The following is a 15,055-nucleotide window of genomic DNA, read 5'->3' as shown; positions in this document are numbered from 1 at the left end:
AACTGACAGTTTTTTTTTTTTTTTCATAAAGTATGAAATATTTTTTATAAAATGTAAAGTAGTGAATAATAACTGATGAAAAGAATTATTCTTTAAAAAAATATATACGAGACTTACTCCTAAACAACCAGATAAAAATATATACCATAAATATATATATATATATATATATATATGTATAAACCAATCAAACTTAAATTTTGATAAATACAAATACAAAATTAACTCACACTTATGTGTCTAAATAAAAATAAGAAAAAAGAAATTCTACTCAACAATCTTACACCTCGCATCTATTGTGAAAAAATAAATAAAAAGATGAAAAATAACAACAGCGGTGTAATGTAAGACTTCTGAGTAGAATCCCTCAAAAATAAAACAATCAAATATGATCAAAATTTATTTTGTGAACTTTAAGAGATCCAAATAAATGAAACCATTCCAACTTACCTAATTATTATCTATTTAAAATGTAGTTTAAAAAACCCTCAAACTATAATCTTTTTCTAAAATAGCTATTCTTTTTTTAATACTTGTAAAATACGCTATTCATAACAACTTACCTTTTAAATTGGAGTTTTTATTATAAGTTCACTCCTAGGTCAACAGGAATAATAAAATTATGTTATTGCCCTCATTTATTATGGAAATAACATAATTGTCATGCACTAGAAAATTCTTGACAAAAGAACAGAGGGAAATTGGGGACCACTTTGGATCTGCAATCATGATCCCCCAACCAATATCGGAGCCACGGCCCAAGGAATGTTTCCAATAAAATATGATCATTTTTTAAATATATATATATAATTACAAAATTAATATTTTAAATCTTTATTATTTTATAAATCGAAATCATAGTTTTCGTCTTTCACACCATTGCTACTCTGCAATAAAACAGTATATATAAAATTAAATACCTTTAACAATCCACCACAATATAAAAAAAAATAGCGGATCAAATCGTATTTTTTAATCGTGTTTATGTCGTGTCAAGTCATGAATATTTAATTATATAAATCAATTTGAACCCAATCTGCTAAGTTAAACGTGTCAAACTTTCAAATAATTATCTAACTCATTTAGATAACGGGTCGTGTAGTGTCATCTGTTTTAACCCATTTAACAATTAATTAGAAATATGTTAACACGACATGACTCATTTAGACTCGTCTATTTCATATAAATGGGTTGAACTAAAACGCATAACACATTTAACCTGATTAATATAATTTCACATAAAAATTAAAATTTATATTTATTAATAACCATAATATCTTAAAAAAATATATATCAATATTTTTTAAATTTTAGCATATAATAAAACAAATATTACAAATTATGCAATAATAAATATGAGTATAGGTCTAAAGTTACAATCTCAACAATAAAACATAAGCACACTGAGAAATATCGATATTACAACTTGCAATAATAAAATTTTAATTTTGAAATAAATTATAAATGGATCAAAACGGATTGATTTCGTATTAAACAAATTGATCTGTTATAGATCAGTTTATAAATAGTATCTTAACAAATTAATTCGTTTTGATCCGAATTCATTAATATTAAACTTAATCTATTAATTTCATGTTGTATTTGTGTTGAGTTTACGGGTCGCGTCACATATTGTGACACTTAAAAAAAAGCTCTATAAATATTAATAAACCAGTTCTTATGGTGTTCATCATCAATCCCAGTTCAAGCCATTGTCAAGACTTCTTCCACGTCTCCAGCGTTCAGGATTTTGGGTCAACCATCTAATCTCAACGAGCATATCCACAAAATTGCCGAGGAAGAAAAAATATTATAAAATAAATCATTCAAAAGACATAATCTTATCTTAATGACTGTATCTTATCAAGTTGGTCTTTGCTTACAAAATCAAACGGCTGCATAATTTTAGCTGAACAACGAGAACTTTCTGTCATCTTCTCTGCCCAATTGTTAGTACCGCTCTGTTTTCTTTACTCCATTGATAAAAGTCGAAGTTCGCTTCACCGCGGTGAGATTTTCCCACTTTTTTGGATAAGTGTGTCCCAGTACAGAAATTGGCAAATGTATTCCAGGAATTTGAGTTCCTGAAAAGAGGAGAAAAAGGAGGAAATGTGGGGATTTGGGGGCAGATGTTATTGGGGAAGAAGGGAAAAGGGTGGGAAAGTAGAGGGGATAGTGGTGGTATTCGCATGGATGTCGAGCCAGGAGAGGCACGTGAAGAGCTACGTGGAGCTCTACGCTTCTTTGGGATGGAATTCACTTGTCTGCCATTCTGAGTTTCTTAATATGTGAGTTCACTTATTTGTTTCTCGATTTGATTACGTTTTATATCTGAATCTGTGAGATTGAGCGTTTGGGGTTATATTGGCGGGTTAATAATAAGCTGTTTTAGTGGGAAATTTACACCTTGCTGCTGAATTATTGATTTTTTTTAATCAATGGAAGTTGAATAACCTGGTTATTGTTCATAAAAATTGTGAAAAGACTAGAGCCTGTTCTTCTATTTTTTCAGTAAATTAGAGCTTTATTGGCTAGACTCTAAATTGGGTTGCTTTGGATGAGACTTGGGTTATGTTATGGACGGAGGACGTGCTGGAGTGGAAGAATGACAGTTTGGTTATGGGCATTGTGGCAAGGTGCAGACGAAGGAAGGCTGGCCTGAGCTGCATAAGAACTGAAATAGAAGGTCGTTAAGAGCAGTTAGTTGATCCTGAGCAATTACACACGGCGTCGTATGATGTATAATTCGTTTCAGTCTTAAATAGAACGTTGTCGTTTAATGTCTTTCTTCTTATTAGTTGTAAACACAGTCGTTTCATTTACAAGAATTGTAATAAGTGTTGTCTAAACACTGTCGTTTTGTTCAAACAAATACTATAAATAGAAGAAACGGAGGGAAAACAGAGGAGAACAATTTCATACAATTGCCGACTTCTTCCTTCTTCTTCATCTTCATTCTTCTTCTCTTCTCTTCGTACATTCTGGAGAGTGACTTCTCGAACAAGTCAAGCGTGGGTCCATTACAGTTGGTATCAGCCATGGCAGAAGGGACGCGTTCATATGCTCAAATAGTAGATTCAATGAATCATTTACGTCAACAACAAGAACGTCAGCAAAAGCAGATCGAAGATGCGATTTGTTTATTGTTGCAGCAGCAAGAAGCGGCAAGATTGGAAAGAGAAACACAGGACAAGAAAATTCAAGAGGTTTTACAACAGGTCTCTAAGATTTCTTGTCACAATTCTGAAGATCCTGGTAATATACGTCAAGATAATCACGATCAACAATTCAGGCACAGACATGAAGATATGGAGAATGACACAGGGGACGTGAACCAAAGAGAGATTGTAAACAGAGGCTTTGCCAGGGGTATTAAATTGGATTTTCCTAGATTTCGTGGTGGTAATCCATCACCATGGATCTATCGTGCGAACCAGTACTTCCTGTATCACCAGGTTCCTCCTGGTCAACGTATTTTCATTGCTTCTTTCCACATGGATGATGAAGCCTTGATCTGGTTCCAGGATGCTAGTGAGGCTGGAACGTTTCTGTCTTGGGAGGACTTCATCAAGGCTGTTCAGATCCGTTTTGGATCTACTCCATATGATGATCCTATGGAGTCACTTACTCGACTCAAACAGGTTAGTACAGTTAATGATTACAAATCTGAGTTTGAGATTCTTTCCAATCGTATTAGAGGCTTGTCTGAGAAAAACAAGTTGAGCTGTTTTTTGAGTGGCCTGCGAGATGAGATCAGATTACCTGTTAGGATGTTGAATCCTTTATCCTTGAATGATGCCTTTGGTTTAGCTAAAATTCAAGAACAGTATGTGGTGAGTATAAGGAAACCTTGGAGAAATTCACTTACTGATTCGAGTAAGTTTAGTCCAGAGTCGAATTTGTTAAAATCTGGACAGACTCCCTCACTGTTAGGAGCTCCACGAGTTTCTCCTTTACCTAGGCTTCCTTACCATAAGGTATCTGAGTCTCAAATGTTGGAAAGGCGTAAAAAAGGCCTTTGCTATTTCTGTGATGATAAGTGGCAACCAGGTCATAAATGTGCAAGACCAAAGTTATTTCTACTAGAAGGTATGGAATTTGGTGACTCAAGTGGTGAAGAAAGAGTTGAGGCTAATGATGAGTTGGTTGTTGAACCTGTGGAAGTGGAGGCTGAGATGGCTTCCATCTCATTACAGTCTATGGTAGGTGGAGGAGGACCTAAAACCATGAGACTTATGGCTTGTATTGGCAAGAAGAAGTTGATAGTTCTAATTGACACTGGTAGCACACATAATTTTGTGGACACTGTGGCTGCTGCTCGATGTAAATTACATGTACAACTTGGCCAGGCTATTAGTGTTAAAGTGGCTAATGGTCAGCTCATTGAGAGCACGGGTAAATGTGTGGCTGTGCCTTTGACAGTTCAGAGCATACCTTTCACAGTTGATTTCTTCACATTGCCCTTGGGAGGATGTGATGCAGTTCTTGGAATTCAGTGGTTATCTACCTTGAGTCCTATTCTCTGGGACTTTGTCAATATGAGCATGCAGTTTCGATTTAATGGCCAGGAAATTTCCTTAAAAGGTTTGACAGTGCCTCAGTCAAATCTTATCGATGATGAGGAATCCTTTGAGACTTTTGGTTGTGGAAGCAAAGGCATCTTCCTGCAGATAGTGCCTTGCAGTTCCATTGAACTTCCATCATTGCAGAATCTACACGTGCAGCAACTTCTGCAGAAATATAAGGAAGTCTTTAATGAACCTACTGGATTGCCACCCAATAGGTCTCATGACCACAAGATCAATTTGAAACAAGACATTTCTGCTATCAGTGTTAAGCCATATCGATATCCTTTTTACCAAAAGGCAGAAATTGAAAAAATTGTTAAGGAACTCTTGAACTCTGGGGTTATTAGACCAAGTCAGTCACCCTTCTCATCTCCTGTGTTGCTAGTCAGGAAGTCTGATGGCACATGGAGAATGTGTATTGACTATAGGGCCTTAAATGAAGCCACCATTAAGGACAAGTATCCCATTCCTGTTGTGGATGAGCTCTTGGATGAACTTTCTGGTTCAACAATTTTTTCTAAATTGGATCTTAGAGCTGGTTATCATCAGATACGTATGAGGGATGAGGATATTTCTAAAACTGCCTTCAGAACTCATGAAGGGCATTATGAATTTCTTGTCATGCCCTTTGGTCTCACCAATGCCCCCTCAACATTTCAGGGCCTTATGAATGAAGTTTTCAAGCCATTCCTTCGACAGTTTGTCATTGTTTTCTTTGATGACATACTGGTTTACAGTAGTGACATGTCTTCTCACCTGGATCATCTCTCTACTGTTTTGCAAACCTTACAGCACCATCAACTTTATGCTAAGCAGTCGAAATGTAAGTTTGCATGTCAGGAGATTGAATATTTGGGCCATCTGATTTCCAAGGAAGGAGTGAGGGCAGATCCAAAAAAATTGGAGTCTATGGTCACTTGGCCAATACCAAAAAATCTAAAGGCATTGAGGGGTTTCTTAGGCTTGACAGGCTACTACAGAAAATTCATTAAGGGTTATGGTCAGATTGCTGCCCCTTTGACTTCTTTGCTGAAGAAAGATGCATTTGTGTGGACAGACTCTGCTACAAACTCTTTTAATGCATTGAAGGTTGCTGTCACTAGCCCTCCTGTTCTTGCCTTGCCTGACTTCACCAAGGCATTTGTTATTGAGTGTGATGCTTGTGCAACTGGCATAGGAGCAGTTCTGATGCAAGACCAAAGGCCCTTAGCTTTTTTCAGTCAAGCCTTGAAAGGGAAAAACTTAACCCTTTCCACTTATGAGAAAGAACTTCTAGCCTTAGTGCTAGCTGTTAAGAAGTGGAGGCCATATCTCTTAGGAAGTGCTTTTGTGATTAAAACTGATCACCATAGCCTTAAATATTTGCTTGAGCAGAAGATTGGCACTGTTGCTCAGCAAAAATGGCTTTCTAAGCTTCTTGGTTATGAATTTTCCATTGAGTATAAGCAAGTGGTGGAGAACAAGGTAGCTGATGCCTTGTCTCGAAAGGATCAGGTGGCTGAGTTTGGAGAGTTGGCAGCATTGTCATTTCCCACACCAACATGGATCTCAGAGTTGAAAGCAGCTTATACCACAGATCAGAACACACAGCAGTTAGTCACTGCTCTGCAACTTGACCCTACTTCCCATCCTACATTCAAACTGAGGCATGGTCTTTTGTTTAAAAAAGACAGAATATATGTGCCAGATTCCTTTCCTTTGAAACAACAGATTTTGAACTACTTGCACTCTAGTCCTGCTGCTGGCCATTCTGGCTTCCACAAATGTTTGCATCGAGCAAGATTAGAATTTTATTGGCCTGGTCTCAAACATGATGTTAAGCAGTTCATTCGGGACTGTGACACATGTCAAAGGAACAAGATCCAGAATGTTCTTCCAGCAGGGTTTTTACAACCCTTACCTATTCCTGACCAAATATGGACTGACCTATCAATGGATTTTGTTGAAGGTTTGCCCATCTCGAAAGGCTATTCTGTCATTATGGTGGTAGTGGACAGATTATCAAAATATGCTCATTTCATGCCTTTAAAGCATCCCTTTACAGCTACTCAAGTTGCCTCACTGTTCTTCAATAATGTTTTTAAGTTACATGGTTTGCCTAAAACCATTGTTTCTGATCGTGGCTCAACATTTACTAGTTCTTTTTGGAGTGAACTTTTCAAGTTGCAAGGAGTTAATCTGTCTTATTCATCAGCTTATCACCCTCAAACTGATGGCCAGACCGAGGCTGTCAACAAGTGTCTTGAACATTTTTTGAGGTCTTTCTCTGGTGACAAACCCAAGCTATGGGTGGATTGGCTCTCCTTAGCTGAATGGTGGTACAACTCCAGCTTTCATACTTCCACAAAGCTGACTCCATTTGAAGCTGTGTATGGGGTCCCTCCAACAAAACTGCAGGCTTATATTCCTGGTTTGACTTCTAATCAGGCAGTGGACCAGCTCTTACAAACTCGAGAACAGCTTCTCTTTACCCTCAAATCCAATTTGTCCTTGGCTCAAGATAGAATGAAGTTTTATTATGACAAACACAGAACTGACAGGGAATTTTCTGTGGGGGATTGGGTTTATCTTAAACTCCAACCCCATAGACAGCAATCGGTGGCTCTTAGAAGAAACCTTAAACTTTCACCTCGATATTTTGGCCCATTTCAGATCACTCATCGAATTGGCAAAGTGGCATATCGTTTATGTTTACCTTCAGACTCACTCATACATCCCGTTTTTCATGTTTCTGTTTTGAAGAAAAAGATTGGGGACCATTTTACACCTATCTCTACCTTACCTCCTGTGGACTTACAAGGAGAGTTACGGCCTCAGCCTGAGAAGATTTTGGAGAGGAGAAGTGTCAAGAAAGATAATAGAGCAGTGGTGGAGGTCTTAATTCAATGGGAAGGTGCTGGAGTGGAAGATTATACATGGGAACCTTACTGGCAGCTTCGTCAGCAGTTTCCCCACCTTGTGGGCAAGGTGCTTTAAAGGGGGAGGGTGTGTTATGGACGGAGGACGTGCTGGAGTGGAAGAATGACAGTTTGGTTATGGGCATTGTGGCAAGGTGCAGACGAAGGAAGGCTGGCCTGAGCTGCATAAGAACTGAAATAGAAGGTCGTTAAGAGCAGTTAGTTGATCCTGAGCAATTACACACGGCGTCGTATGATGTATAATTCGTTTCAGTCTTAAATAGAACGTTGTCGTTTAATGTCTTTCTTCTTATTAGTTGTAAACACAGTCGTTTCATTTACAAGAATTGTAATAAGTGTTGTCTAAACACTGTCGTTTTGTTCAAACAAATACTATAAATAGAAGAAACGGAGGGAAAACAGAGGAGAACAATTTCATACAATTGCCGACTTCTTCCTTCTTCTTCATCTTCATTCTTCTTCTCTTCTCTTCGTACATTCTGGAGAGTGACTTCTCGAACAAGTCAAGCGTGGGTCCATTACAGGTTACTCTCTAATTCATGATTCTTCTTAACGGTAGTTGATTCAATATATTGCAAATAAACAAAGGTCCTATCGATTTATACTGAGATATGTATGCGCCCCTGCTGATCTTGCCTTGAGACATGGGTTCTGACAACACAAGTATTGCGCACGGGGATATTGGTATCTCTTTGAACAATGAATCATTTATGTCAAATTCAGTTGCAAAAAATTACAACTTGAATCAGGACAGCTATTTGAAATCTTAGCGAAAGACTGGATCTGTTATCTCATGTTTGCTTTTGTTGAAAACACACCAATGGAAGTATATTGACCAGCACGTATGCAATTCTTATATTAATGAGTTTGTTTTGACAAATTTCATTTGTAGTATTAGTGCTTGTCGACTCGATAATCTTAGATATGTTTGTTTGAAGTGACTACAGTTTTTCCCGCGTATTCATTTTCTGGCACCAGAATTAAAAGATGAAATTTGTAATTCCTCTTTTCTATTTCTTTTTTTTTTCATTTTTAATGTAATATTGATTTTGGACCTCATCTGTTATCTCTGCAGGTTTTTCCCTGAAAAAGCCACAACTCTAGCAGTTCATGTTCTCAATGAACTTGCTCAGGTCAGTGCTTATTTTAGTTATCCTACAATAACAAGTGATGAAAGCTTTTATTCAGCTGTTTCTTTAACCTATTCTTTTTTGAATGCTTCTGGAACTGTGATCTTTTGGAATTCCTGCTTCAGTTTCAATGCCATCTTTTACCTTTTTTGTTTTGTATTATTTCATTCCAGAACCAAATGTTTCCTTTAAACTAAGGTAGCAGCACTCTATATACCTTTTCAAGAAGTAAACTTTAGTGCTCTTCATGCTCAAGTTTTTGCAAGTTTCATCCATAGGACGAGGTCATCTGATAAATGCCTTTTCTGGTATTTTGGATGTGTAGGAGCTAAAGATTAGTCCATGCCCTGTAGTCCTTGCTTCTTTTTCTGGTGGTCCTAAAACTTGCATGTACAAGGTCCTTCAGGTAATTTCTTTTAAAGTAAAGGTGGCCTTTATATGTGAGTTTGAAAAGGGCTTGTCAGTTGGTATAAAGTATCAGTGCAGCTATATGAAATTAAAAAATCCTTTAGAGATAGATAAGTAAAAAAGATTTATCTTTTGTGGCAGATAATTGATGGAAAGTGTGAAGGACAGGAAAATCTGGTATTCTCTTATTTTCTTCTACCCTCCTCCCCCTTCTATTTTGCAATCAAGCAGAGAGTAGTCTCCATTGTATTAAAATGCATATTGAGGAGAAACTCTCATCATCATCATCATCATCATTTTTTTTTTTTTAAATTTTCTAGCCGGCTTTATATGGTGGGGGCAAACATGTTTGCTGCTCACATGATTTAAGAACTTTAGAGCTCTTAAAATGATTTAAGAACTTCAGCACCCAAATATAATTATTATTATTTTCTCGTGAAGGATGACTTCCGACTGGTTAGATACTGCATATCTGGTCATATCTATGATTCCAGTCCGGTTGATTTTACCAGCGATTTGGGCACAAGATTTGTTCTTCACCCAACTGTTCTCAAAATGTCCCATCCACCACGGTTAGCATCATGGATTGCCCACAGCATTTCTTCTGGTCTTGATACCCTCTTTCTCAGCAGATTTGAATCACAGCGTGCTGAATATTGGCAGACTCTGTACTCTTCTATTGTAAGTATGGGGGAATTACTATTGTTTTTTTTTTTTTTCCCTAGTATGAGAACTTACCGTCCTTACATTTTTACTTCATTTTCTTCTGCATTTATCGAATATTGTTTTTCTACAGGGCATGAAGGCTCCCTATCTCATTTTTTGCTCTGAAAATGACGATCTTGCTCCTTGTGAAGTTATCTGCAATTTTACTCAACGAATTCAAGAGCTTGGGGGTGATGTTAAGCTGGTGAAGTGGAAAGACTCTCCTCACGTAGGTCTGTTTCTAAACTTAATGCCTTTGTGTTAGTTAACATACACTATCTTACATATATTGAATAGTGCTGAAACCATCCTAGTTACATCCTGAATGCGCTCAAATACACATTCAGTGTTGCAAAAGGAAGACATCATTTATATACAAAATTGGGTAGTAACCCGTAAGCATGTACCGGTTATGATACAATTTAAAAAAAAAATTTCTTTGTGTTTTTCCTTAGACAAATTGACAAAGACATAATCGGTGCTTGGTTTATTCCTCCCATTTCTCATGAAACCGAACTTGGTTTCATTTCCGAATACTCCTTTCTATGATATTCTTAAATGATATTGTGTGATTTGATCTTGTCCCAGGTCATTTTCGGCATTATCCAATTGAATACAAAGCTGCCTTGACCGAGCTTCTTGGTAAGGCAGCTAAAGTTTATTCTCTGCGAACAACTCGACTTGATGGAGAAAGGATGGGCATGGAGGGAACAGGGGATGAGATCCCCGAGCCAATCTATGGTGACCTCAGGAAAGCAGCAACAAAGAACTCGAATAGCTTACGCGAAGTTGCTACCAGACCAAGTGACAATTACTTCTTACCCACTTCGATGGAGTATTGCAATGGCAAAGGTGTTGGTTCAATGCAAGATGAACATAAGCAAGGTTTGATCCATCTGCATAGTCTACCAAGCATTAGTGTTCATGGTGTCCTTGGTCAAATGCTTTTTGATGTTTGTATTCCCAAGAATGTCGAAGATTGGGATCTCAAATCAAGTCCTTCAAATGGTCATTGGTTTCTTCCCACAAAGAAGAATGCTCCTTTTAATCCCATCAAATGCATGCGTCGCTCTAGACTTTAATCTCTCGATGACAGGTTCACCCTTTTATGAATGAAGCTGATCTTTGGTCCAAGAGTTTTGCGACACAAAAAATAGGCTTGCAAATAGATCTCTTTCTAGATCCAATGCACTCTGCTCATGGACTCAGCAGAGAGTCCGGGTAGACAAAAAGAGGGGAAGAGAGATATATAATGAGGTTGCAAAGAGAGTGATGTGCTGTTTTTGTAGTCAATAAGAATAACAAAACTTTTTATATCATCTTATCTAATCATTACAATTTATCAAATTTTCACACAAAATAAAATAAACAATATAATTTTTTCAAATCTCGAAATAAAAATAATATTAAAAAAATATATTCTTAAAATATTTTATTTAACTTTTAACTTTTATTTCAATTCATCTCATTTACAAAAACAAACTAGGCCTAAGACATGTTTTTAAGCTTTTTTTTTCCTTCTTTGGCTGTTTTTTTTTCTCCCTTTTGGGGATAAAATAGGATGCAGTAAAGTAAATAAAAATCACAACATCACTAAGGTGGTAGTTCAATTGGTACAAGCTGGTATTTCATAGCCTTGAGGTCAGGAGTTCGAGTTAGGCGTAAGTCGAAACCACTTGCGGGAGTAGTGCCTAACTAAGTGTCTATGAGATGGGCTTTGGACCGGCTAACAGCTTGGTGGTGGTGTGGTGATAGGCACGCCCATTGAGCAGTAGTTATGGCTCAATCCGAACATTCCACAGTGGAGAGGAGCTTCTATGATCACGCTCAGGGGGTAGCTACGCCGACCGCCCCACCTCCCCTTTATGATTTGATTACAAGATAAAATAAAAAATCAAATAGTACAAAACAAAAAATTAAGAGTACATAATTCCGGAAATTCCTGTCTAGTTGGTCTCATATATATTTTTTTTATACAATGAGAGTGTGGGGTTTCGAACCCAAGTTTTTCATTTAAAGAACAAGGTCATCATATGTCATTAAGCTCTTGACAAGTTGATCTCATATTTGGACTAATGTCAATACAAACAATCATTTTTACAACATTTTATACAATTATGTTTTAAATTGAGAATATTTCTATAAAATGACATTATTTTTATAAGTTATTTTATACAAAAAATCCATGGTTTAAAAAGGGATTGTATAAAAAGTTATAAAAATGACTGTATATATATATATATATATATATATATATTATTTTTTTTATGAAAAATTACTCTCAAGGGCAAGTTCTCAACCATTCAAGCGATGGCCTTATTTTGAAATGTGTGTGTGTGATGAAATATGCAATGGAGGTCTAGGTTGGAATTTTAAAATAACAACATTTATATTTTAATATAATAATTATATATTTTTTCATAATGGAATGATGGGCAATGGGGAGATGACAATTTGGCTGCAAATAAGTTATTATATTAAATAAAAACTTGGCTATATTATAAATTAATTATAAATTTATACATGAATTTTATGAATATCCATTTAGATTTTACGCCGACACTTTTATTTTTACCTTCGCATTTACACCGTCCTTTTTTTTTTCACCCGCCTAGAAAGTCAATATCCCTTTTGTTTTTTAGATCATTGATTTCTTTGGCCTAAGATATAGAGCCAATGTGTCTTTCTTTCTTTCTTCACCTTTTCCCTTTTTCTATGCCATCTTTTTAGGAACTTTTTGATTTTTCACGTTTGGAAACCGGCCTATAAAATATGGTTAAAAGTCGTTCAAGAGGGTTGATAGCAACCCTTCTCTGTTTTTTTGTAAGGGAAATGATATTCCCACTTAAGAATATCACCAAGAGAAGTCACCGATTGTATTTTTTTTTCTTCTTTTTATTTAATGGTTAAAAGAAATATTTTTTTAATGAGTTTGTGATTTTTTATTTTTATTTTTAGAAAATGATTAAGGGGTTTAAAAAAATGTTTGAAAAAAAAACCAAAAAAAAAAAATGCACACTCATTGACTGATGGCTCATTTGGATACAGAAACCATCTTATCTCATTTCATATCATCATTACAACTTTCTTAAATTCTCACATAAAATATAATAAACAATTCAACTTTTTCAAATTTTAAAACAATAATAATATTAAAAAATAATATTTTATTCAGCTCATCTAAAACTATTTCATTATCCAAACGAGCTTTTAGTCAGTGGGTGTAGCAGTAGCCTTTTGTAATATTACTCTCGATATATTCACAAGAGAAATTTACAAAATTTGCATGTAAAAGTGCAATATTTTTTATTGTTCATGTTACTATTCAACCTGACATTTTTTTATTTATAAAGTTAGAACAAGTTTGTCACCTTGAGAAATTACTTAAATTTATAAATTAGAACAAGCAATGCTACTTTCTAGTTTCTATCATGAATTTATAAATTATGTTAAGTGATGCATCATGTTTTTAAGTAGCTTTTAATATTAAATAATTAATGCAAGAAATTACTTAAAATACGATATGAAAACCATTGAAACTTGAAGTGATAAAATCTTGAAATAGAATAGGATTCATTGCTAATAAGTGAAGAGTTTTGCTACTCATCATCTTCACACATCACATATTATATTTTTTTCTATTTTTTTATTTTTCTTAAATTAATTGAATTTTTCTACTAATTATCCATATACTACATATTTGTTAAGAAAAAAAATATATAGTGTGCGGTGATTATGAATGAAGTTTTTCATCAGTGAATGATGATTTTTTTATTAAAATATTTTTTTAATAATTCAGAGAAGCACAATATGTAAAGTTATAAACTCCACAATATTATATTTACATAAAATATATAATGGGTCCGAAATAAAAAGGATATTATAAATTTCAGTTTTTGTTCTTCATGTGAGTCTTGTAATTGTCAAACAACTTTAATCATGTTATTCTAATCCTACGAATACATTGTACGATACCCTCCTCTTCTTTTAAAAAATAAAATAATATTTTCAAAAAAACTTTTTGTTTATACTAACAACTAATGTTTTGAATACCGTACCGGACGACGTACCGGTCAAGGCACCTTGAACGAAATATTTCGGTACCGATACCGTTTCGAGATAGTGTTTCGGGATAACGTTTCGGGATAGTCGATATATAAATAAATTATATATAAAAATATATATAAAAATTATATTTCAAAATAATAGTTTATATATAAATAAATTATATATAAATACATATATATATATAAATTATAAATAGTCTAGTCTGAATTAGGGGTTAAAAAATAAATTTGTAATTTGAAAAAACGAAAAAAAAAATACACAGGCCGAAATATCGGCCTGTACCGGCCGAAATATAGGCCGGTACAGACCGAAATTTAGGCCGAAACGGCCGGTACAGTCCGGTACGGCCGGTATTTTGGCCGGTACGGAACACATATAGTACTTGTACCGGCCGGACGGCCGAAACGAAAAATTTTAGCCGTACCGGCCGGTACGGTACGAAATTTAAAATTTTGCTAACAACTTATTCATAAATTTTTATTAAAGAAATGTTTTAGTTATTTTATAAAAATAAATTTTAAATTGAGGTGATTTAATATAATATATTAACTTATAAAAATAGTAATGCTTTATCCAATTTTAAGGTATACAAATTCATGATATTCTTTTTGTAAAAAAGTGAAAATTACTATTAAAATTTTTTTTTATGTAAATTTTATATTTATCTATTTTTTTAAAATAAACTACGCAATCCTTACATATCTTAAGATAATATTATAAAAATAATCATTATAAAATTATTTAAATCTAAAAATTACCTAATTTATTTTGGGTTTTACTAGTTGGCCACCCAACTCGGTTGGGTGTGATTGTTAGTTCATCCATTCGTTCTGTTTTTAAAATATTTTAGAAAATACACAAATTTATTTGTAGTAAATTTTTTATACATTAAAATAATAAAATATATTAGTGATAAATTTTTATTTATTTTTATGGAATATTAGTGATTTCTTGTTTTGGGGTCTAATAACTACCAAGCCGCTAAGCCATTTTTTCTCAAGCCGTAAAGCGCTATTCAGCCGTTTGGCTCGCTCTTATTAATCAAGTTCTTTCATTCACGCGGTGTTTGTCCTATAACTGACATAGCTTGAAGTGAAGCACGACACGCGCCTCTCGTCTCCTTAACCACACGCCCCAATTCAATTGACCCCAAAGCTTCTTTACATAGAAAATCTATAAAAAATTCGTGAAATAAGTTAATATTTAGAATTTCTGTAAATAATCTATCTTTTAAATATATAAATTTTTAATTATAAAA

General features: G+C 34.7%; 1 protein-coding gene across 4 annotated transcripts; it reads left to right on the top strand.

Moving 5' to 3' along the window:
• Window positions 1-1,768: 1,768 nt before the first annotated feature.
• On the top strand, window positions 1,769-10,865 carry LOC108992356. 4 transcript variants are annotated; one of them, XM_018966893.2, is made up of 7 exons: window positions 1,769-2,288; window positions 8,562-8,619; window positions 8,942-9,022; window positions 9,166-9,201; window positions 9,466-9,705; window positions 9,821-9,962; window positions 10,318-10,865. In XM_018966893.2, the coding sequence occupies exons 1-7, from the start codon at window positions 2,110-2,112 to the stop codon at window positions 10,809-10,811; spliced, it is 1,230 nt and encodes a 409-aa protein (XP_018822438.1). In that variant the 5' UTR covers window positions 1,769-2,109; the 3' UTR covers window positions 10,812-10,865. The 4 variants fall into 4 exon arrangements, with proteins under 4 accessions (XP_018822438.1, XP_035541590.1, XP_018822439.1 ...); XM_035685696.1 differs by lacking the exon at window positions 1,769-2,288 and adding an exon at window positions 3,245-3,641; XM_035685697.1 differs by lacking the exon at window positions 8,942-9,022 and having other exon boundaries at window positions 1,770-2,288.
• The last annotated feature ends 4,190 nt before the right edge of the window (window positions 10,866-15,055 follow it).

This window comes from Juglans regia, chromosome 15 (assembly GCF_001411555.2).
Source record: "Juglans regia cultivar Chandler chromosome 15, Walnut 2.0, whole genome shotgun sequence".
NCBI lineage: Eukaryota > Viridiplantae > Streptophyta > Magnoliopsida > Fagales > Juglandaceae > Juglans > Juglans regia.
Note: the sequence above shows the minus strand (reverse complement) of the source record. Positions and strands in the feature narration are given on the sequence as shown.